This window comes from Aulostomus chinensis, chromosome 15, assembly GCF_037954235.1.
Source record: "Aulostomus chinensis isolate RoL2024-O1b breed Wild chromosome 15, RoL_Achi_v1.0, whole genome shotgun sequence".
Taxonomy (NCBI): Eukaryota; Metazoa; Chordata; class Actinopteri; order Syngnathiformes; family Aulostomidae; genus Aulostomus; species Aulostomus chinensis.
Genome location: NC_141334.1, coordinates 5,745,915 through 5,768,539, shown reverse-complemented (window position 1 = coordinate 5,768,539; position 22,625 = coordinate 5,745,915). Strand labels below are relative to the sequence as shown.

Sequence of the window (22,625 nt, the reverse complement as noted above, 5' to 3'; positions counted from 1 at the left end):
GTGCAAGAGGGAGCTCGTTTCCTCAATTTTGGTTTAACCACACATTCGACAATTTAAAAAAAAACAAAAAACGTTTTATTGTGGGACAACACAATCGTAAAGTATTGTAATACAAAATACAAGAGTGAATGTAATTTTCACAAAAGTAAGTACAATTTACCATCAACAGTTCAATGTAACATAGTTTATTTTATTTTGAAATAATATATACACCAATCTCTTGAGTCTAACCTCCATCAAATGAGAACGTAACTGAGAGAATTTCGTAAAATTGGGCCGAGACCACCCGAGCTGAGTCGACCATTTAACGGCGCGCATGCGCACGATAACCCCTTTGTCATTCTCAGATGTCGTCACCACTGTGCGACTCCGACTCAGACAACGCTCCTTCCATTTCGTTATGTTTACCTTGTAATTCAGTTATCTGAAGCCTCTGTGTTGTCCACCGTTCGCTGCCGAGTTGCTCCTCTTGATGTATTGTGGATATATTTGTTAATTAACGCTCTTTGACGCCAACATGGAGTCTGGGGAGGCCAGCGAGGAGAGGACAGGCTCACTGTCGGCGGCGCAGAGGAGAGCAGAGATCCGCAGGAGGAAACTGCTCATGAATTCGGAAGACAGGATGAACAGAATTGTGGGCTTCGCCAAAAACGAGGCTGAAAATAACGGTACGTTGTGGTTACTGACCCGGTTTACACCGCGTTGATGTTTGGCGGGACTTTTACTGTTGAAACATCACATCCCGGTCAAGACCTGCTCCGTATTTCTCCTTCTGTTTGACGCACAAGTCAGCACATCGTTCACACGCACTGCTGTAACAATACTTTACATGGAGAATGGGTAGTCACGATTCAACGCTCCTTCGTGGTTTAGCCGCTGTGGCGCAAGATGGCGCTCTTGAGGCTATTTTAGGCGTGTCTGCTGGGGGGGGGGGGACTAATTGGCAAAACGTTTTGTGCCATTAAAGCAAATATGCTGAAATTGACTGGTTGTGAAATGTAAACAACTACTGGTTTTCTCGGTGTTTCCGTCATGTCAAACGTCATGTCTATAGACTAGCAGGCAGATTAAACAGATTCTTGACTTGATTTTATTTTCCGTCCAGGAAATGGATACCTAACATTGGACTTGCTGATGTTGTGCTTCGGTAACCAATATATGCAGATCTTGATATTATCTGTATGAAAATAAAAATTATATGCTATTCACATTATACACATGCTGAAAAATGCATAATGACCATGTGGATCTGAAAAATAAATTCAAATCATAACTCCTATGTTTACGGCATTAAATGATGAATGAAGAGGATGAGATCTGTGCCCAACAGGGCCAGTATAGACGTCGGCCTTTTGACCCACACTGCCTCCTCTTCTGAGGGTATTGTGGTGGCTAGATCTGGTGTGGTTGGAGATTTGGACTGAGCCATAACACAGACATTGGGAATCAGGAAAATTTTTTTTTATTTATTTATTTTTTTGCTTAGAAAAATCAAAACTCTCAGAAAAGACTACTTGCTGTTGTCTTATCATGCGAGTCACACTTTGGTGGTTTGGTTTCTAAGGGAAAGGAGTCAGGCAATCCGTTTTTTTACTGATTTATAGATCTCTCTGCTCTTGTTAGGGTCATCCCGGCGTCCAGCAGAGCCCCGCTTCCACCTTGATCTGGACAGGACGGAGACGTGGTCATCGTCCTCATCCTCCCCCAGACCATCTCCTTTCTTACCGGAGTCTTCAGGTTTTGGCAGCCACTCTCGCAGTGCCACCCCAGAAAGGAGGGACTCGCCCCTGCTAGACTGCAGTGACAAGTACTGTGGAGGAAGCTCTCTGGAGGACAGCCTTGGAGGGGTTCGACAGAGACCAAGGGGGGAGCGAGCATCAGATGACATCAGTGGGTCCCCGCGCCGGGGCCTCCAGACATACTTGTCCCGTTTTGACGATGCCATGAAACTGAGGGGTCAGCTGGCCAATGAGAAGCCAGCCCAGGATGGAGGATCCGAGTCCGAGGAGTTTGATCCCTTCAGGGTCTTCAGGCTCTTTGGCAGCATCCTCCTCGCTGTGTTTGTCAGAGTTTTTGTCTGCAAGTATCTGGTGAGCCTGACGCCTCGCTGCTGCTTCTCCTGTTCAGTTCAGCTTTTAACACATGAGAATAAGAGAGAAAGTTAGAAATGACACCAACAATTTATATACTACTTGTTGTACTCTGTGACACATTGACATGCTTTTTTTATTATTATTATTTCTAGTCAATATTTGCTCCGTTTCTGACGCTCGAACTGGCCTTTATGGGGTTGTCCAAATATTTTCCAAAGGTGAGTTTGTTCCAGATATTTTCTACATTTACTCTCCATGTGCCCACAGGTTGCATACTTGCACTTTTTTAACATTATTTGTGTACTTGGAGAAGAAAAGTGTTTTACGCAACTCCCATTTGTTTATCCTTGATTTAGAGTTTGAATCTTATAAGTTTTGTTCTTTGCATTTTCACTGGAAAGTTGAGCCGCTGCACCAACTGTAGGATTTATCAGCTGGCTAACTACTGGTAGCAGCAGTTCTGCTGACTTAAGAATGAATTAATCAACCATTTATAAATAATATTCCGCCATCGGTCAGCGTCTTCTCATATACCCCCCAGGTAGAGAAGAAGACCCAGACCACTGTGCTTACGGCTGCCTTGTTGCTGTCCGGCATCCCCGCAGAAGTCATCAACCGCTCCATGGACACCTACAGGAGGATGGGCGACGTTTTCGCTGACCTCTGTGTTTATTTCTTCACCTTCATCCTGTCACATGAAATCCTGCTGCTCTTAGGTTCAGAGACTCCCTGATGAACCAGGAGGACCTCAGTAACCCCGCCCCCATCCTTGTTGTCCCTCCCTCTGCCTCCCGTAACAGCAAGACATGTACCGGCTGACGTGAGCTTGTTGTTGAAAGTATGGACGTGACTCCTCGCTGACTCATTTGTCAGCTAACAGGATTCATGTGAGCGGCCAGCTCAGTGTTTGTTCCAGACCTCTGAGTCACTTTTGTTCCTCACAGAGCAAAACAGAAGAGCAGTATGTGTTTGTGTGAAGAGTGTACAGTGACATTTATCACGGTCAGTGGTAGTTTTGGTCAGATCTAGCATAGAAACAATGGCGAAGGTCATTTTACCAGTTTAACGTTAGACTGGGTAACCGCTGATGCTGTTTAACTCATGAATGGGAAAAACTGGAGCCACTCTTGGGTTGGGAGGTTACTGGCAGTTGCAGGATTGGAGCAAATCCCAAAACATTGTGCGTTGACATGCAACAGTAGCACAGGGTGAGAAAGTTTGCTACTTTTAGCCTCCTGAGCTGCTTGTCACAAGACCATAGCTGAAAAACTTGAGTGTAATGAACCGACTGAAGACCAGTGTGATTTTTTTTTTTAAGCCTTTTTGGGAAATACACTTAAGCCAGACCAAAAGATGGATACTCCTCTCTCCTCTGTGAGTGCTTCGGGAGCTGAGACCCACAGAGACCGTCTGCTAGTTAGCTTAGCGCAGTGAGCGGTGATTGAATTGCTTGTTCAGCATCCCTCCACTTTGTCTGCTCGAACCAGTTGTTTCTTCTCTGTGTGTTCTGGTTTCAAATAGATCCAGATTGTTAGTCTGTGCAGAGGTAATCATCCTCATCTCTTACAAAGTCATGACTGGTAGTCGCAGTCACTCTTCGAGTTGTCAACAAGGTTTTGTTGCTGCAAATCTTGAGGCGCTGCATAAAATCACTGCACCCAGTCAAGAAAATGGTTATGGCTGTTAAACTGATTGTTAAAACTGCAACATCGCACAAATCTAAATTGTTATTTCATGGCAGATGTTTATCAGAACAGTAGTTCTCTGATTTTATGAAAAGATCATTTAGGAGAAAAGTGTATTTGATTACTTTTGGAGCAGGAGGTCTTCTGCACTGCCCATCCACCAGCATTCACTGTGGTAAGCGGTACACTGGTGTCTGTGGCTCTCAGCTTTCTAATGCACACACAGGGGAGAGAGAGGTAACCATGTTCTTGTCTTGCTCCGGGACAATGGCGAATGAGCATGCGTTCCGATAAAAATGACACAATCTCTGCATTCAACACAACGAAAAAACAAACTGCTCATATTATTAAAGTAAGATTTTCCAGAAAAGAAGAAATAATCGGCCCAGATCTGACGGCCTCGATACAGAAATGGCCGCCAAGGATCGTGTAGCTCACACGGAACAGACACCCCAGCAGGCACTTGCCTCTTTTAGCATTTGTCGTGAAACCTCATTTACTGATGAAATCATGACTGGCAGAGATCGTTGATTACCGCACTGCTGCGAATGCCTAACATTTGTCAGCTCCACTGTAAGTCAGACAGGGTAGGAAGTCGGACCATTTTCAGACCATACCATTTAAGTCCTGAATTAAGCTGGACCCCGTTGGAGAAAAGGAAACAAAAAGGGCAGAGTTTGCCACTTTTTTTTTTTTTTTTTTTTTTAAATGAGTTCTGCAAACAATCCAGTTCCTGGTTTGACTGAAGTGACTTGGAGTGAAGAGGTAAACTGAGGTTCTCAGTCTGATTTGATGGACGGTCAATGACTGGTTTTGAAAGAGCATAAAAGAGATTATCATCAAAAGTGACAAGCGGGTGGTTCTGGTATGCCCTGCTAAGTTGTTCTGCAAACAGTGAGCTACGTGCAGGTTTTTTTTTTTTCTCATTGAACCCCATGAAGGTCCAGGTAAACGATTCCTGAGGACATCTTCCTTCCCGAGCTTCTGGATTCAGAAAAACTCAGAAAATTATCCACTCCATTACGATGCAGCTGTTTGAGGACGTCCAAAATGGCTGCACAGTCACGCGAAAAACAAATCTTGTTGAAGCAAATATGCTGAGCGTACTACTGATGCAATTATAGTAGAAAAGGGCAGGCGGTCAGATCAGGTCCGTGGGAAATACATATAAACAGCAGTGATCGCTGTCATACCTCCAGACAGAGAGGCTGAAACGGCTCCAGCTCAGTTGCGTTGCTGAATTCGGAACTTGAACTCACGTTCTTGTCAAGAACTTGTAGTATGTAGTATTGTTTTGCAGGGCCATATTCTCTGTTGTGATCCGTCGTCCATCCAGAAAGGGTCCACCTATGTGATTTTATTCCTTCGTTAAATCAGAAGAAGCATTTAGTCCTTGAATGTGGAGTGTACCTTTTGCACGGCCATAAGCTTACAGGCGCAGTAGACGTCATTCATGTGTGTGCGTGTAATGCATGATTGATCGGAATGTATTGGGTCCTACGGGAAAGTACTTGAACTGCAGTTCAGTGGGAGGCAGTGGGGATTTGTGTTTGTGTTGTGATGCATCCTGCTTTGCTTTGTTCAAACTGCATTGATACATTATATAAACTATACCTGTGCCGTTAATCTCAGTTTTAATCTCATCTAATTTAATTTATAAATGTGAATATTTTTCCCATGTAAATGGATTGGTGTGATTTATCCTAATATTTATCTTACCTTCTTGATTGTTTTCAATAATGTTTACAGGGGTTTTTTTTATTAATGGCTCTTACATATTTGAACTTCGGTGACAATTTTGGTGTTGAGATGATGTAAATGAGCTCTGCTTAAAACATAAAACGGATGAAGTTACCAGACTGTACATACCAAATAAATACTACTCGTGTGATTCAGTCTGTTTGGCTTCACCTCCTTACCTAAGTATTTATTTTTGATTTATTCATTAATTTAGCAGGGACATATCACACTTTCACGAAGTTGAAAAGATGCCAGAATTGGGTAAAACTCGTGTTTTTCTTATGTACAGGTAGTTCATACCCATTTTAAGAAATTGTTCAAAAGTCAGCCCCTGTTATCAGGGTTTCTTCAATAAACTCTGTGGTTCAAATGTGTTTGCATAGCGATGTTTGTATTTACGCCTTTGACCTCCCTCCAGCAGGTGGCGCTACGCAAATGACGCTACAAGTTTTTGACGTAAATCGTCGCACGTTTCTAACGTAAAGGTTCAAAGATACAGACGTCCATGAAACGGCAACAAAAGTGTGATTAGTGACTTAATTTTTATATACATATATATAAAGAACGATTTAAATTTGTGGGATTCCAATGGGTCGCGAGTCGAGGTATGTCTGCGTTTTTGGGTTTTATTCACTGAGCCTTAACGTATGAATTTATTTTTATAAGTACCTGTGGCTGTTAATGTAAGTTGTAGCTTGGTTGGCTAACATTAGCATGCTAGCATACACACACTTATATATACACTTGTTCATGTGTTTCTAAATCATCTCACACTAAGTCACTCGTGGTTTCAGAATGTCGTGTCCTTTAACAAAACACGTTTGTTCCGGTTTGCTAACATATTACTGTTGTGTTTGTTCCTCAGACACTATAGGAAGCACTCTGCGTCCCGAGGACGATCAGGTAGCCGCTCGAAGAGCCGCTCCCCGGACAAACGCTCCAAGAAAGACGATCGGGACCGAAGCAGAAGGGAAAGGTCACGGAGTCGGGACCGTCGCAGGTCCCGATCCAGAGATAGGAAGCGAGCCAGGTGAGTGCTGGTTATTTAATATCCATTTTGTGAGTGCTAAAGTCCAAACTATATAGCACTCTTGTCCATCAGTACATACACATCTGCTATGCACAAGCAAGCCTTGCTTTGCACCTCAGCTGGCTGAAATCTCACTAAAGTGTTCTCTAGCAATCAGACCACTTAGCTTCCCCGAATTGCCATAGGGATCTTGCCTGTTCAAGGCAAGTAACTAAAGCAGGTAGTTGATTTAGTCTCTGATCAATCAGGTGCAACACTGGAACTCTGCCAGCCTACCAACTACTGTCGCTTACACTTGATGGAGAATTACGGGTTTGATTGGGATCGGGAGTTGCTCAGAGTAGAGCCGCTGCTCCTCCATGTCGAGAGGAGTCTGTTGAGGTGGTTCAGGCATCTGGTGAGGATGCCTCCTGAACGCCTCCCTCGGGAAGTGTTGCAGGCATGCCCAACCGGGAGGAGCCCTTGAGGCCGACCCAAGACATGCTGGAGTGATTATATCTCTCAGCTGGCCTGGGAAAGCCTCGGGATTCCCCCGGAAGAGCTGGTGGACGTGGCTGGGGAGAGGACAGTCTGGGCTTCCTTGCTGAGGCTGCTGCCCCCGCGACCCGGACCCACCGGATAAGTGGAGGACGATGATGACGACGAGGAGTTTGATTATTCCTTGTGAGGACGTTGATACTTATGATCCAGACTCTGTCACAGATCAGAGTTAAACTGGGATGTCATTAAGTTTTCCATTTGCTACCTGTTGTAATCATAGACTAAAATTAAAGCTGTCAGTTTTCTTGTGTGTTTTTTTTTTTAATGGTTTCCCTGTAATTTGTTGAGAGCAAACCGAGTGATAAATGTGATGGGATTTTCTAAATGTGTTTTGGGAAAACCTTTTCCAATTCACAATGATATCTTGTCATATTTTACATCAGTAAACATATCAGCCATAAGAGCTATATTTATATTTGTCATGGTCAAAATATTGTGGTCAGCAAACCACCTGACAGTGAGCTTGTTTTGTTCAAAGGTTGTGTGATTATTTCTTTGTGATTAAAACATACCTGATTATTGTTTCCTTCATGATTTTAGTTGATAAAAGAAGGTTCTGCAAGAGAATGTTAGTTCTGGTGATACGTTTTGGCTTCACTGTGCAGGCGCTCCAGGAGCAGAGAGAGGAGGAGATCCAGGAGCCGAGACAGGAGGAGGTCGGGCAGCAGGAGCCGAGCTCGGAGGTCCCGATCTGGGAGCCCCAGCAAGAGCAGAAAAACGGATGAAAAGTGAGTCTTTGGGGGGGAAAAAATCCCAAAAGGTTGCTTGTAACCTGGAAAGAATGTTATCAATATTACTTCTTTTTTGTTCTCTTCCCTTCAGGTCAAAGAGTAAAGAGAAAGACAATGTTGAGCCTTTGTCTGAGAAGAAGAAGGTTAAGGAGGAGAAAGAAGACGAGAAGGTTGAAGATGTAAGTTCCACATGTTTTGCTCTTGGTTTCAACATAACAGATGGAGAGTTGAACCAATTAATTACATGACATACTATTCGTCACTCAAATAAACTATTGCGTAATGTTGCTGTTGATATTTGGTGTTTCCTTTGTGGCCGTGTAGCAAGACTTTGACCAGAATAAGCTGGAGGAGGAGATGAGGAAGAGGAAGGAGCGGGTGGAGAAGTGGAGGGAAGAGCAAAGGAAGAAGGCCATCGAAAACATCGGCGAGATCAAAAAGGAACTGGAAGAGATGAAGCAAGGCAAGAAGTGGAGCCTGGAGGATGATGATGGTGAGAGAGCATTGTTCTTTAGCGTCGCTGCCACTTAAACTTGAATGTGTAACCTTCACAATCAGAGGGGATCGATTCACATCAACGTAGCTTTAGCATCGTCAAGCCTGATGACCGACTCTTCATTTCAGATGACGACGAGGATGGGTCGGCTCCAATGGAGGCAGATGACGAAGACGACGGGGAAGGGAAGGGGGACAGGAAAGAGAAAGAGATCAAGGAGGAGAGGACAGACGAGGGCGAGAAGGAGAAGGAGTCTCCCATGGAGCAGCAGGCCGAGGAAGACGATGTGGACCCTCTGGACGCCTACATGGAGGAGGTCAAGCAGGAGGTGAAGAAGTTCAACATGGGAGCCATGAAGGGAAACGATAAGGTCAGTGAAAGGCAGTTCTTCATCACTCTGGTTCATGTGGTCAGGATTGTTTCATCCATCACCAGCAACTCATGCTGTCTTCATGACTACCTGTGTTAGACCTCAAAGTGCAGCTGATGACTGAATGGAAAACCTGATTCGTGATATGTGGTTAATGGTCCTTCAGTTTGTGGCTACTAGTGTTGCACTTGATGTCTTTATGGATGTCTTCTTCCTCTGTTGTTGAATGAAATCTGTTTTGTTGTTTTTTACCTCCACAGAAAGGAGCAATGACATTGACGAAAGTAGTGACTGTCGTCAAAACAAAGAAAGGACCTCACACTCACAAGAAGAAGGGTGAGCTGATGGAGAACGATCAGGATGCCATGGAGGTGAGGGTTTTTTGTCCTTAGTGATGTATTATTTCAATACTGATGGCAAGAAAAGTGCTCATTTTCTCTTCTCAGGAAATCTGCATCCACCAAACTGTTGCCTTAAATTTACCTGAAGTGTCTCCTGATGGTAACTACTGCTAATTGGCTTTAAATATGTCTGGTGTGTTTACAGTACTCGTCAGAGGAGGAGGAGGTGGATCTACAGACGGCTCTGACCGGCTTCCAGACCAAACAGAGGAAGATCCTGGAGCCTGTCGACCACGGGAAGATCCAGTATGAGTCCTACCGCAAAAACTTCTATGTAGAGGTGCCTGAGCTCGCCAGGATGACTCCAGAAGGTCAGTTATACCACGACAAATAAAATGACGTGCTCAAACCAAATTTCTTGAGTAAAACCTCTGTGTGGTTGTTTATTACCCATTCCAGAGGTGAACACGTACAGGTTGGAGTTGGAGGGCATTACTGTGAAGGGCAAGGGCTGCCCCAAACCCATCAAGACCTGGGTGCAGTGTGGAGTGTCTATGAAGATCCTCAATGCTCTAAAAAAGTGAGTCGGCTGATATCCTGGTACAGTTGAAAAGACGCTCCTAGACGTCTTTATTCACCTGAAGAAAAGATCGTACTCTCTCCCTGTAGCCGGGCCAGATGACACCTAGGGAATAGTCCAGATATAAACCAACATCTAAACGTCTTCTCCCAAATCTACCCAGGCACAGCTACGAGAAGCCCACCCCCATTCAGGCCCAGGCCATCCCCGCCATCATGTCAGGTCGAGACCTCATTGGTATTGCTAAGACCGGCAGCGGGAAAACCATTGCCTTCCTCCTCCCCATGTTCCGACACATCATGGACCAGAGGCCCCTGGAGGAGTCTGAGGGACCCATCTGTAAGGAACAGATCAGTTCACACTTGAAGTTCTTTTTTGAGTGTATTTAAGTCTGATTTTAAATGAGGTGATGTTTTTACAAAAGGAATGTCCTCAGAAACACTGTGGACAATAAGTTTGAAACAGTAGAAGATCATAATTGAGATCCTGCATCGCTCCCACAGCTGTAATCATGACTCCGACCAGAGAGCTGGCCCTGCAGATCACCAAGGAGTGTAAGAAGTTCTCTAAACCGCTGGGACTCCGGGTGGTGTGTGTTTATGGAGGCACGGGTATCAGTGAACAGGTAAACACACACATACACACGTGTACTGGGGAATTTAATTTGATTGGTTTGTAAGGATCTGATTAAAATCCCTCAACGCAGTAGCAGAGGGGAGTGAAACACCAGTCAGTAATCATCAAGTCATTATCACGGTGCAGCGAAGGTTTTCATACATCATCCCATCGGAGGGCCTCAGTAGAACGGAAGACATGTTCTGCATTATTAAACTCCAAACTTCTCATCGCTGGTCTTTTTCTCCTCCTGCTTACCCACAGATTCACAGCTGTGTTGGGAGCAACTCAGCTCTGGTTCGCTCAGCTGAGAAGCCACAACTATGAAAGACTGATGTTTTCTCTAATCTAAATGCAGTGTCTGCATTTTAAGACAATTCTATGTTTGGTATCTTCCAATTTCTTTCCAGGGGACTAAAAGTGTCCAGGGCCTCTGCTGTATACACAGATTTTAGGAAAGAAACATCCCACTGTGCACCGCTTTTCCTTTTTCTCGTAGAAGCTGATCCTGTCTCAGTTTTGGGTCGTACAGCGGCAAAAATACGCAGATATTATCACACATCCCTAAAATTGTAGCATATCCTGGTTATATTTGAATTAGAAAAAAGAAGCCAGCTACTGAAGCTTCTTCAACTTTGCGTCATGAATAATCTTATTCCGTGACCCAATTCCTATTCAGCTGTTGTGTCTGTACTCAGGATGTTGAATTAACTCTGTTCATGGGTTTCAGATTGCTGAGCTGAAGAGAGGGGCGGAGATCATTGTGTGTACACCTGGAAGAATGATTGACATGTTGGGGGCCAACAGTGGTGAGTTCTCTACACTTGGCCTGCACTGCTTCCATTACTCTGCTATGAAGTCAATGCAGATGTGCACTTTTGATGCCTTGAGAGCCTTTTTGCTAATGAACCTGCATGTTACAGTATGATTAATGACCCCAGTCAGTACCACTTACTAAACTGTTGACATTATTTGACCACCTTTGGCATCAGTCATATCTACGAGACAGTGATGTGTTTCCTGAAGATCAGGGCAAATACAGGTAGGTGGACCTGGTGCTGCCTCCATGGTTCGTCCATCTTCAGGCCAGAGATGATTGAAACATTGACAGTATTTGTTACATGAATATTGATGTCAACTTCTGTAACTTATCCTATGAAATGAGTAGCCAGAATGCTGAACCAGGGTTCTACAGTGTTGCTCTCTCTCGAGCATGAACTCAGGAGTGTATACCCTCTCCATGAATCGGCATGATTAGTAGGCACACACATCTTCAGGTATTTGCCTGTAATCATATTTTAATTTGGAGCTCATGTGCTCATGGGAATATCATTGTAGAGCCCTGCACAGCCCCCAGCATTTGCATAAAAATGTTTTGAGATACAAGCAGTTGTTATGTTTTCTGACTCTGTAATTGTGCATTGTATAAATATCCTGTAAGGGTTATGATTGTGATGGAAGTGGTTTTGTTGTTTCCACACATGCGAGGTAATCTGTAATATGTTTCCCTTGTAGGTGAAAAGGCGCTTGGTCAGATAATGCTTGATGGGGCTCCATCTCTTGTATTGTATCTTGAGGCTGTTTTCTCACTTTTACAGGTCCCTCATGCCCCTGAGATGGTACGCAAGACCAGAGACAGCAAAAAATGAATCAGAAATAAACATACAATAAATCTGGTCGTTTGACTCTAGTCCACAAAGGAATATGTTCTGTCAGGATATTTTTGTTTTACTTTCAAGTAACATCATTTAGTCTTATCCTGGAAAAAGGTTTTCTGTGGGTGTTAGTTTCATGGGTTTTTAAAGAAGGCAACGACTCTTGAAGTTAACAGTTTTCCTCTCGCTTCTTTACCTTGGCGTGCAGGTCGTGTCACCAACCTCCGTAGAGTTACATATGTGGTGTTGGATGAAGCAGACAGAATGTTTGACATGGGCTTCGAGCCGCAGGTTGGTGCCATACACATTTATACTGGATAATTCTCGTACTTTTTCGTGAGCTCCTCCTCAAACAATCGACTTAGCACATTTTAAAGAAGTCCCAAGTATATTGAGTCCTTTTTGTTGCCTTAAATAAATTAGCAACGAGCACTGCTCAAATATTGAAACGGCACAAATTAAGACACTGAAGTCCGAATGAATGGGTTTATCATCGCAAAACTATGTCAGTGCCAAGACAATTTCAATATTATGTGCCCACAATTCTAGAATCCCCCTGAGAGTACCACCTAGTGGCTAAGATGACTGCAAACAAGGCAGTACCTATTTACTACATACTGTTGAAGTACTTGTAGTGATCAAGGTCTATTCCACTACAATAATTCTCTCCCTCTAACTTTTGTAAATACTCAGAGAGAATGTTGTATTTCAGTTGAATACGGCCTTGTTTGCACTTTTGCAGTCATTTTGTTCGGTAGGTGGCTCAGTCATGGAAAAAGAAAGGAACTGAAACAGCAGCCACCGAGTCTGGTAAGAACTGTTTGTGAATACTGTCAATCCTAATAGTTTCTTCCGGTTCCTCTCAGGTTATGCGTATTGTGGACAACGTGCGTCCGGACCGTCAGACAGTGATGTTCTCCGCCACCTTCCCCAGAGCCATGGAGGCGCTGGCTCGAAGGATCCTGGCCAAGCCCATTGAGGTCCAGGTGGGAGGGCGCAGCGTGGTCTGCTCGGATGTGGAACAACACGTGGTAAAGTACCTTTTTGTTTAACCGGTTTCATTCATATCAAACCAGAGGTCCTGCTGATGTCACCCAGTCTGTGTTTTTGAGGTCTGTCTTCTACCTCATCTTTTGTAGCTGGTGATTGAGGAGGACAAGAAGTTCCTGAAGCTGTTGGAGATCCTGGGCCACTACCAGGAAAAGGGCTCTGTCATCATCTTTGTGGATAAACAGGAGCATGCAGACGGACTCCTCAAAGACCTGATGAAGGCCTCCTACCCCTGCATGTCTCTCCATGGAGGTACTGGAAGAACTCCAACTTCCTCAAAATACCAATGAGTAGTTTCATGAGGCAGTTTGAACATTTCTGACTGAGCAGAACTGTCCATGTAAATATGAGATCATCATTTCCGACGAGCATCCAGTGCATACGTCCACAAATCACATTCCTGCTGTTTTTAGGAATCGACCAGTACGACAGAGACAGCATCATCAACGACTTCAAGAACGGAGCCTGTCGTCTGATGGTGGCCACCTCTGTAGCAGCCAGAGGCCTGGACGTCAAGCAGCTGATCCTGGTGGTCAACTACAGCTGTCCCAACCACTACGAAGACTATGTCCACAGGGCTGGACGCACAGGAAGAGCTGGCAACAAGGTTAGCTGCTTAAAACTGAGATGTGGTGCGTGTGTGCTTCTGTTTGTGAAACGACTCCCCTATATTGGTCTTTTATTATAAATCTTGATGTTTCCACTTTTTTTTTTTTACGCCTTACTCCACCTCCCAGGGCTACGCCTACACCTTTATCACAGAGGACCAGGTACGCTATGCTGGTGACATCATCAAAGCCTTGGAGCTGTCTGGTTCTCCTGTTCCCCCTGAACTGGAGCAGCTTTGGGCCTCCTTCAAAGACCAACAGAAAGCGGTAAGATAAGGATCAGTCTGATGTTTCAGGTTCACACGGATCATGTAAGAGATGAAGAAACGCGTGAAGGAAATAATGGTTTGTGTGACAATGAAATCATCACTTGAGTCTTGTGTTCCTCTTTTACCCCTGCAGGAGGGTAAGACCATCAAGAGCAGCAGCGGCTTTTCGGGAAAAGGCTTCAAGTTTGACGAGACTGAACACGCCCTGGCTAATGAGAGAAAGAAGCTGCAGAAAGCTGCTCTCGGCCTGCAGGACTCCGATGATGAGGACGGAGCCCTGGATGTGAGTGACTGCTTGTTCTATGAGTGTCATTTCACTGTTACTATGGTAATAGAAAAAAAAATGAAATGCCTAGATGTTATGGTACACGTCGCATCTCCCGAGTACATTAAAAGAAGCATCCCTAACTAGTCTTGTCAGTGTCCCTGCCCATTTTAATAAAATGTCCCAACCTGCGCTCTTTGCAGATTGAGGAGCAAATTGAAAGCATGTTCAACTCCAAGAAGAGGGTGAAGGATTTGTCTGCTCCTGGAGCAGCCGCAGGAGCAGCGGGAGCAGTCACCACCACAGCAGCTGCCCCTGGAGGGCTACCAGGACTCGGACCCACGTCCGCTGGAAACATTCAGAAACTGGAGATGGCCAAGCGGCTGGCTCTGAAGATCAACGCTCAGAAGAACCTGGGTGCTGAGGCTCAGGTAGGACCGTCCGAAATTATTATTGTTACGTCACCGGCCGCCAGATCTGTCAGTGGCAAGGTTCGGTAGCAGTAGCCGAATTACAACTAACAGAGGGCACTCACGGTGCAGACTGATGACAGGATTTCAAAGTTCTAATACTTTGTATTCAAATGTTAAAGTCTGTACCTGAATTTACAGGTTTCCAGCAGTAGAGCTACATTAATTTTCAGTCACAGTAAAAGCATTTGACATTTAATGTGTATTTTTCATCATTCATTCATATACGACTCTTTTTCTGTTCTCTCCGTCTCGTGTTCAGGATGTGATGCAGCAGGCCACCAACGCCATTCTACGGGGCGGCACCATCATGACACCGTCGGTGTCGGCAAAGACCATCGCGGAGCAGCTGGCTGAGAAGATTAACGCCAAGCTGAATTACACCCCAGTGGAGAAGCTGGAGGAGGAGCGGCAGGCTGCTGAACAGGCGGAGACGGTTAAGAGATACGAAGAGGAGCTGGAGATCAACGACTTCCCACAGGTCAGCAGCACATGGAAACATTCGCTGGAGGTTTTCCTCTCTTCCTTACTCTGTGGGAGGATTCCAATTAGCTGTAGCATTCAAGGGAGAAAGAAAGTATCTTACAAATGTTGGCTCCTTTGCTCTTCCCCAGACGGCCAGGTGGAAGGTGACGTCTAAAGAAGCTCTTCAGAGGATCGGTGAATACTCTGAAGCTGCTATCACCATCAGAGGAACCTATTTCCCTCCAGGCAAAGAGCCCAAGGAAGGAGAGAGAAAGATCTACTTGGCCATCGAAAGTAGGTGTCTTCTGTCAGAGCACAACAATGTATGGGCTCATGCGGATTTTTGAGCGTTAATGGCTGCCCCTGCAACGTCGGCCCTTTGGTGACAGGCAGCAGCTGTGTTCCAGTAAACACTGTCCCTCCAGCAACGTGGGCGCTCTAGGCTGGCCGTCTCGCTCTCGCTGTCCCATCATAGTTTGTTTTGGTGTCGGTTTCAAATTTACAAAGAAAGCTGGTTTGGATTTGAATATTTTAAAAAGGCATCAGTGTTCAATTTGATTGTTTAAGTCTCCAGTTAGTTTCACCATGGAAGAGAATGAGGAGAATGAGGGATGGCTATCTTTGTCACTGAGAAAATCTCGAGGTTGTGGGTTTGTTGGGGGTCGTTCTCGCCGCCATCAGCGTTCAGGCAAACCCAGACTCAGGAGGCGGAGACGTCTGAAGTCTTGTTTTGCAAGACTGCATCAATGACTAATGAGACTCTGACAGAACTACAGGCACTGTGTCGTAATGCGTGTTTGTTTGTTTTCCAGGTGCAAATGAACTGGCAGTGCAGAAAGCCAAGACAGAGATTACACGGCTGATCAAGGAGGAGCTCATCAGATTAGTAAGTGTCTCCTTTCTTGAAATCAAGCCAAGACCGCATTTCCATCGTGATGTTTTTAAGTTTGTCCACAATGTGATTTTCATAGCACAAAAGCTAGAAAAAAAGGTCGAGGTATATTATAGGTGTATATTTAAGAAAGGATAATTGCTCTCTTCCTTTCCTCTTAACAGCAAAACTCCTACCAGCCGACGAGCAAAGGCCGCTACAAAGTGTTGTAGAGGAGGAACTCAGGACGGCTGCGGCAGCTTCCTGTTGTCCCTTTTATCAATGTTCTCCTTCCTGTCTAAGCTTGGCATAAAGTTTGTTAATATTTTTTTTTTTTTTTGCCTTAGTTTTCTGTGTGCTTCATTTGATGGTTCAGTGACTTTTATACCTACAAACTATAAACCCCACCATGCTTTTTTTTTGACCTCCAAGTAATCAAACTTTAAATCAGCATTTAGGTGGCAGCAGTGTGTCTGTTGGTAGACTTTTTTTTTTTTTTTCCCCTTTCATGCTTCTGTCAGATTTCACCTTGTTGCATGCTCAAGCAACAGTCGAGCCGTAGTCTTACCGGAGAAATCATCAGATGAAACTTGTTTTTACCCCCCCCCCCCCACCCCCCAATAAAATAAGGAAATAAACCTGTTGTGTGCGTTTGTTTTTTTGAGCTGTGTACTCTCTGTGACTTATTTCAATTATTCAGTAGCCTGTAGTGTGTATTATTCATTAGTAGTGGGAAGGGCTGTTTATTTGGCATTTAAACGAGTGTGCGACTTCAGGGCTGTGGAGTGGGGGGGAAAAATAAACAGCAGGCTAATGGAGCTTTATTCATGCTTGTCTGCTGTAAATAAACTGTTATTAGGTGTAAAAGGCAAAAATTTGAACGCGAAATAAGAGGAAACGGACAACCCTCCTCACGTTCCCGGTCCGGTGCTCCGCGCATGCTCAGATAGGCGCTCCTCGACTTATTAATTTTTAATGGAAAATGGCTGCGTTTCTTATCCAAACCCTTGGAGCTCGGAGATAATAATAATAATAATAATAAAAGCATCTGGCTGAAGCGTTTCACGTCCCGCTAACGTTCACACCGTGAGCTAGCTAGCCGACGTCCTGTGGTGCCAAAATTTTCGGGGAAATGGATCGACTCACGCTTTGAGGGATGAAAGATCATTTTTCTCCTTAACCCTTTCTGCTCCGAGATCTGCGAACAATCGAGGTACAGTAACGTTAGCGCTAACGTTGGGTGCCTTTTTATTATTATTGTTATTATTTATATCATTCGTGGGTACATCAAACGCTTGCTAAAGGTGTTAGCATTCAGATCAGGTATGAGTACACGGTTCACCCGTTTCGGTCCAGATTGTGAACCCTTCCCCAACAGAACCGTTATTCGGGCCAAATGAGGCTAAAGGGGTTTTTGTGCTGGGGGGGGGGGGCGGTTGACACCGAGCGCAGGAGGGGTTGTCGTCTGGACCGCAGATATGAGGAATCCATGTGCATATTTTTGTGAATGAATATTACTACAGACAGTATATGTGTAGTAGTATCCACACCTCCTTTTTCCTGCCGTGTCCTCTGCAGCAGACAGAGATCTTCTCAGCTTCAGTATGTGATTTTTTGCCTTTAACTATTCATCATATTGTTTATTAGCATTGTAACTGCTGATTTAAAGGACAGTAATCAATGTGTGTATGTTTACTACTGTTTATCATGTAGTATCAACGAAGTCCTTTAACGCCACATCCCCCTCAGAGGTCAAAGGTCAGCCAGAGGTGGGGGGAAAAGTAGTCAAGCTGGATTCATTCGCAGTGTATCGATACATTTTAGGGATGAATGATGATACCGGCTCGGTACCGGCAGACTTTGGACGTGTTTTGATATGTAGGTATTTGTCCCATGTGCTTTGGTACAACAAACACTTATTAAAGTAGATCAGTATCAAGCAGGGATGCATGATCTTATCATGACCAGTATTGGCAGATATTAGTCTTTTTTTTTTCTTTTTTAATATATCAGTATCGATCCGAGGAGCAAACCTGTACTGCTGGGAAAATATTTGCTTTACTGATCACAAACAACAAGCAATGAGGAAACAATGATTAACAATCAGTTAATGATTGATTGATAAGCTTTTCCGAAAGGTTTTGTAATAAAGAACGTGCTGCTACTCCCGTTTCACGTGATTTTTAGTTCATACCAAAACTCACCTGATATGTCAGTGGAGCTGGGCTTGGAGCTGTCACGCCGGCGTGTAGAACCGTCATCTGGACTCGTTGCTAACCGGCACCGAGCGCTGGAGCTGCTGGTGTTGTAGGTTTCAGCGCTTCAGTGCTAGTAGGTTTTGTTTTTTTTTCTTTTTCTGAAAACAGTAATGATGCAGATGTTCCAGATGTTTAAGTGTCAAAAAACCGACAGAATTTGTCCCTCGTCCCGGGCTAATGGTCCCTGTCACCTTGCAGGAGTGTACTGTGTGTCTAGGCTTCGGTGTGTGTGTGTGTGTGTGTGTGTGTGGAAACAAGGCATTGCTGAATGTGTGTGTGATAATACACTTGCTACTATTTTTGCCCCCCCAGCAGAAGATGATGCGCCAGGTGACAAGCAGTGACTTCTGCATGAATAGCAGGCCGTCGTGCCTCGCCGAGGACGGCCACCACCCCGCCGCCCACTTTGACCTTTGCACCTCGCAGTCCAACAAGTTCTACCCCCCTCCTCCGTCGTCCCTCCAGATGACGCTGGCTCCCATGGCCTTACCCGCCCAGAGCCACAAGCCCATGGTGTGCCAGAGACAGGAGGTGCACGGGGGTGACCCCCGCTCGCCTGGGAAAATACCAGGCATCAAAAGCACTGATCAAGCGGCAGATGATGGCAAGAAGAAGAGCAAGGCTGTCGGGAAGACGGGCAGACGCGGAAGGCCTTTGGGAACCACCAAGCTGGCTGGATACAGAACCAGCACAGGGCGGCCGCTCGGAACCACCAGAGCTGCTGGGTTCAAGACGAGCCCGGGGAGACCACTTGGTACAACCAGAGCAGCGGGGTACAAGGTGAGCCCTGGACGGCCTCCCGGCAGCATCAAGGGCCTGTCTCGCCTCAACAAACTGGCTTACGGTAGCACCTGCAGTGGAGCGGCTTTTCCCTATCCACTCCCACACAAAGAGATCCTCTGTGAACCCTCCTGCAAAGAGAAGGCAGCCAACGAGTGAAGGCTCAGTTCTACTCACCCTCCGCTGTTGGAACGAGAGACGCATGTGTAGCCTTCCTGCGAGCTGATAAGGGTGATTGTCATCTTTCTCAGCCTGCCACGAGACTGAGATGAGGAGATTTTCTATCGTTGGTGTTGGTGTCATCAGTGTGCCTGCCACCTGGTATATTGTCAGTTTTTTCAGTGCTTCTGTTGGAGATGGACGGCTTATGGAAGGATCTCACCACACATTGCTTTACCTGTTTTCCTGGAAAAGGGTGCAAAACGGGCTGACTAACAACTGTAGAGGTAGTACATGTATGTGTCATCTTTAGTGTGCTATTTGTAGCATTGGAACACCACTGAATGATTGGCCCTTGCATTTTGAGCATCAGTATAGTGACCGTGAACAAATGAGAGTCAACCACGCGATCTGACGTCGTCCTCGTATCACAGAGGATGAACGCGTCTCATTAACAGCAGAATAAACCTCCTCCCAAATACCATAAAGAAGTCAAATGTCCGGTCTGCTTGGTTGCAATCTCAAAACAAGCACGGATCTCATTTTTCCCACCGCAGCGTCATTTTAGTTACTGTCACCGGATGCAACAGAGAGGAAGTAGGTGGTGTCGGTCTTGTATTGATAAAAAAAAAAACCAAAATGCTATATGTAGCACCTTTTATGGATCACAGTCGTAAGGGAGGCGTCTCGCTTTGGAAAATCAGATTCTGTCTTCCCCTCAGAGGAAGCGTTGGGCGCTAAAATGCGGTGCATGAAGGGGAGGGCGGGTCTGATGCAGGAATGCACAAATCTGCTCTTCATCACTGGAGGGCTGTCAATCACCCAGGCTTGCAAACAGTTAAACGTCACAGGGGAAATTCGGTCGAGATCGGGAGCAAAGATAGTAGGTGGGGTTCACTTCCTATCTGTAAGACCTAACTGAGGGTTTAAAAAGTCCTGCTAGAACAGATTTGTGCGTTGATGAATGAGACCCTGTGACCTTTACTCAATTCCACACGACCTTAAATCAATGAACCCGACACCTTCAACCGGACTCCAGGATTAACTGTAGAAAACCAGACTGGTCTTATCAGTGTGTCACTCTTCCAAGCTCATCTCGCTAAGTGTTTATGTCTCATTTGCATGCAGAGATCATTCTAGTAAGTCAACGTACTTGTCGTGAGAAAGAACATGAACCAAGTTCAATTTTTAATTGCACAAAAAATTACATCGTCAGAAAGTCACTTCAGTTCCTCAATGTTCTGTTAACCTGCTCGAAAACGACCGACGTGACCGACGGGTATCTCGTTTCCTCGTTTGTTACCACGAACCCCGGACGCTCGGCAGCTCAAACGCCTGTCTGTTGGTTAAGCAGGAATGTTCCTTAATACAATGTCATTTGTAAATATCGATATCAGGGAACGTCCGATCGAAACACAACTTGAAATCTGGACACAATCCCTGGCAGGATTTAACTGTCCCCCGCTAAATTTGACGCCTTGCTTATAGCTCGTCATCTCAAACATCTCTCCGCTCTCTCTTAAAGTTGTCATTTTTGATGTACTTCTGAAGTCCCCCAGCAGACCAGCTTTGCACCTCTGTGACCGTTTCAATGCACATTCAGGGTGTTTGACGGGAATTTGAAAAAGGACGCATCGTCACACGGAAGATGGAGTCCGTCGCACAAGGAATTACTGCCTTTTGGGTAAAGATGGCCGGCTGTGTTATTTGATGAAAACAAAGATTCTAGATGACAAATTTAGATTCATCCCCTGGGAAATGAGCAGATATTACCATCCGTCACAAGAATGTCTCCGAACCCACCCAACAGTTCCGATGTCGTCTTTTAAAACATTGTCAGCAGACCCTTACCAAGCCAAAGTCTTGATTATGTTTTGTTTTGTTTTTTCTTGCTCACATATCAAAGAGTCCTTGACGGAAGTGTAAAGGTTGTCGAATCGCTCCACGTCCTTAAATTGCTCAGCGAATTGACAATAACAGTCATTGAAGTTTTGAATTTAATTGTCAGGTCATGTCTGTTTTTATGTGTGCTATTTATTTGTCTCACGTTGTTGCTCTCGGTACAGAACTCTAGTGGAGTAGAGCACTTGAATCTGGCTGATGGAGAAGTTTCTGTTTTGTTTTGTTTGTTTGTTTGTTTGTTTGTTTGGAGAAATTCTGACATGGATTTAATGCAAACAGGCTGAAGAGAAAAATGAAGAAATCCAGTTTGTTTGTTTTTTTTTAATTTCCCAGCACGCTTTGGTCACGGTGAACAGATCGTTTCAAATAAGATTTTAAGCCAGAAGAACCGATGGACTGTCGGATTATTTATTACTCTGTTGCATTGAAGTTTGAGTCTTAAAACTGACACGGGTGAACATGCAGTTTTCAGAATTACACACGTACACCTGGGGCATTTATATGAAGCCCTGGAGTGATCCTGAGGGGGAAAAAAAAACATTTTGTGGCCATCGAAAGAAAAAAAACTTTTTTTTTTGTTTGTTTGTTTTGTTGTTGTTGCCCCGATTTGATTCATTTTTGGGTGCAAGGCATGTTTTCATTCATTTTGTTTTTCCTGCTGCTGTCGAGGAAACAGCAGATCAGAAATCCTGACATTCAGTTGAAAATGTTCATGTTGCATTGGGACCTGTTTGAAAAAATAAATCTCATGATCTTCCAAGATATTACTTTGTTCCCTCAAATTGATAAAAAAAAAAGTGGGGGAACAAGTTATATCTATTTGTACAGTGTCGTCCCCCCCCCCCCCCCCCCCCAAAAAAAATTTCCCTGGCAACAAAATAATTAAATTGTGCGAACAAGTTTGTATCTCACACCCCAATGTCCTTCTCACTGTCCAGCGCCACTCCAGGGCTCGGTAATGTGTTCAGATCCCGAGAGACAGAAATCCTGTGCGTGCTCTCTTGTCAACGTTGACATGACAAAAAAAAAAAACCAATAAGAGTTGAATTTGGTGCAATAATCTGTCACACGTATTGTACTGTAGTAACTTTGATACTAGCATTTTTTTATTAATGTTGTATTTTGATAATTGTGCACAAGGCCTTCTATCACTCGTTTAGTTAATGCGCCGTGTCGTGTACGAAAACATCACCCGCCTTTACCAAAGAAGATTATGTTCTCTAAATGTTGGCATTTATGCTACCACCATCTCGCGAAGAAAACAAAAAGTCCTTAGCATGAACGTTTTTGTGACAAAGCACTTAGAGACCACTATAAAAGAGGGTATGGTTGTCCGGATTCATCAGAAACCTTTCAGTTGTGTCACGGTTCAAACTGTTCCAACGATTTCTTCAATGCACTGTAAATTGCTACATGCTGATGATATAATTCCTTACATGTCATTCTTTTTATTCCCACCTGTTATTCTACGTTGTACGTATTCCTCTTTTTATATATATATATTTCTTATGTAGCCATGTTTGATATTTAACTGATATTTTTTATCAAGGTTATGGCTGACTGCGTGCTTGGCTGTTTCACATTGGGAAGTTTGTGGGGTTTTTTTTGTACACGCGTTTGCGTTAGCGAGGGTATGAAGTGGTTGTTTTGTA

General features: G+C 44.6%; 3 protein-coding genes across 8 annotated transcripts; all 3 read left to right on the top strand.

Annotated features, from left to right (window-relative positions):
- Positions 1–281: 281 nt before the first annotated feature.
- Positions 282–5,669, top strand: camlg (calcium modulating ligand). The gene is made up of 4 exons (XM_086226102.1): positions 282–668; positions 1,624–2,090; positions 2,246–2,311; positions 2,635–5,669. The coding sequence occupies exons 1-4, from the start codon at positions 518–520 to the stop codon at positions 2,824–2,826; spliced, it is 876 nt and encodes a 291-aa protein (XP_086082228.1). The 5' UTR covers positions 282–517; the 3' UTR covers positions 2,827–5,669.
- A 327-nt stretch (positions 5,670–5,996) lies between these two features.
- Positions 5,997–16,506, top strand: ddx46 (DEAD (Asp-Glu-Ala-Asp) box polypeptide 46). Its single transcript, XM_086227002.1, has 23 exons — positions 5,997–6,123; positions 6,384–6,548; positions 7,694–7,816; positions 7,911–7,998; positions 8,144–8,312; positions 8,444–8,685; positions 8,946–9,056; positions 9,232–9,397; positions 9,486–9,606; positions 9,770–9,945; positions 10,110–10,231; positions 10,952–11,030; positions 12,085–12,167; positions 12,743–12,907; positions 13,016–13,178; positions 13,340–13,533; positions 13,664–13,801; positions 13,937–14,086; positions 14,272–14,499; positions 14,801–15,019; positions 15,153–15,297; positions 15,816–15,889; positions 16,060–16,506. The coding sequence occupies exons 1-23, from the start codon at positions 6,107–6,109 to the stop codon at positions 16,105–16,107; spliced, it is 3,186 nt and encodes a 1,061-aa protein (XP_086083128.1). The 5' UTR covers positions 5,997–6,106; the 3' UTR covers positions 16,108–16,506.
- Positions 16,507–16,831: 325 nt separating this feature from the next.
- c15h5orf24 (chromosome 15 C5orf24 homolog) lies at positions 16,832–21,816 on the top strand. Of its 6 annotated transcripts, none has more exons than XM_086227312.1 (2): positions 16,832–17,087; positions 18,448–21,816. In XM_086227312.1, exon 2 carries the CDS (start codon positions 18,451–18,453, stop codon positions 19,069–19,071), a length of 621 nt encoding a protein of 206 aa, XP_086083438.1. In that variant the 5' UTR covers positions 16,832–17,087; positions 18,448–18,450; the 3' UTR covers positions 19,072–21,816. The 6 variants fall into 6 exon arrangements, with proteins under 6 accessions (XP_086083438.1, XP_086083439.1, XP_086083441.1 ...); XM_086227313.1 differs by having other exon boundaries at positions 18,445–21,816; XM_086227315.1 differs by lacking the exon at positions 16,832–17,087 and adding an exon at positions 17,157–17,197 and having other exon boundaries at positions 18,445–21,816.
- The last annotated feature ends 809 nt before the right edge of the window (positions 21,817–22,625 follow it).

Bases quoted from the DNA above. Each gene is read 5' to 3' on its own strand.
- camlg (XM_086226102.1), top strand. From the start codon at position 518: ATGGAGTCTGGGGAGGCCAGCGAGGAGAGGACAGGCTCACTGTCGGCG. The intron at 669-1,623 runs GTACGTTGTGGT...TGCTCTTGTTAG, and splicing joins AAACGAGGCTGAAAATAACG to GGTCATCCCGGCGTCCAGCA. The intron at 2,312-2,634 runs GTGAGTTTGTTC...TATACCCCCCAG, and splicing joins TGTCCAAATATTTTCCAAAG to GTAGAGAAGAAGACCCAGAC.
- ddx46 (XM_086227002.1), top strand. The intron at 13,179-13,339 runs GTACTGGAAGAA...TGCTGTTTTTAG, and splicing joins CTGCATGTCTCTCCATGGAG to GAATCGACCAGTACGACAGA. The intron at 13,534-13,663 runs GTTAGCTGCTTA...TCCACCTCCCAG, and splicing joins CAGGAAGAGCTGGCAACAAG to GGCTACGCCTACACCTTTAT.
- c15h5orf24 (XM_086227310.1), top strand. From the start codon at position 17,405: ATGTGTAGTAGTATCCACACCTCCTTTTTCCTGCCGTGTCCTCTGCAG. The intron at 17,477-18,444 runs GTATGTGATTTT...TTGCCCCCCCAG, and splicing joins CAGAGATCTTCTCAGCTTCA to CAGAAGATGATGCGCCAGGT.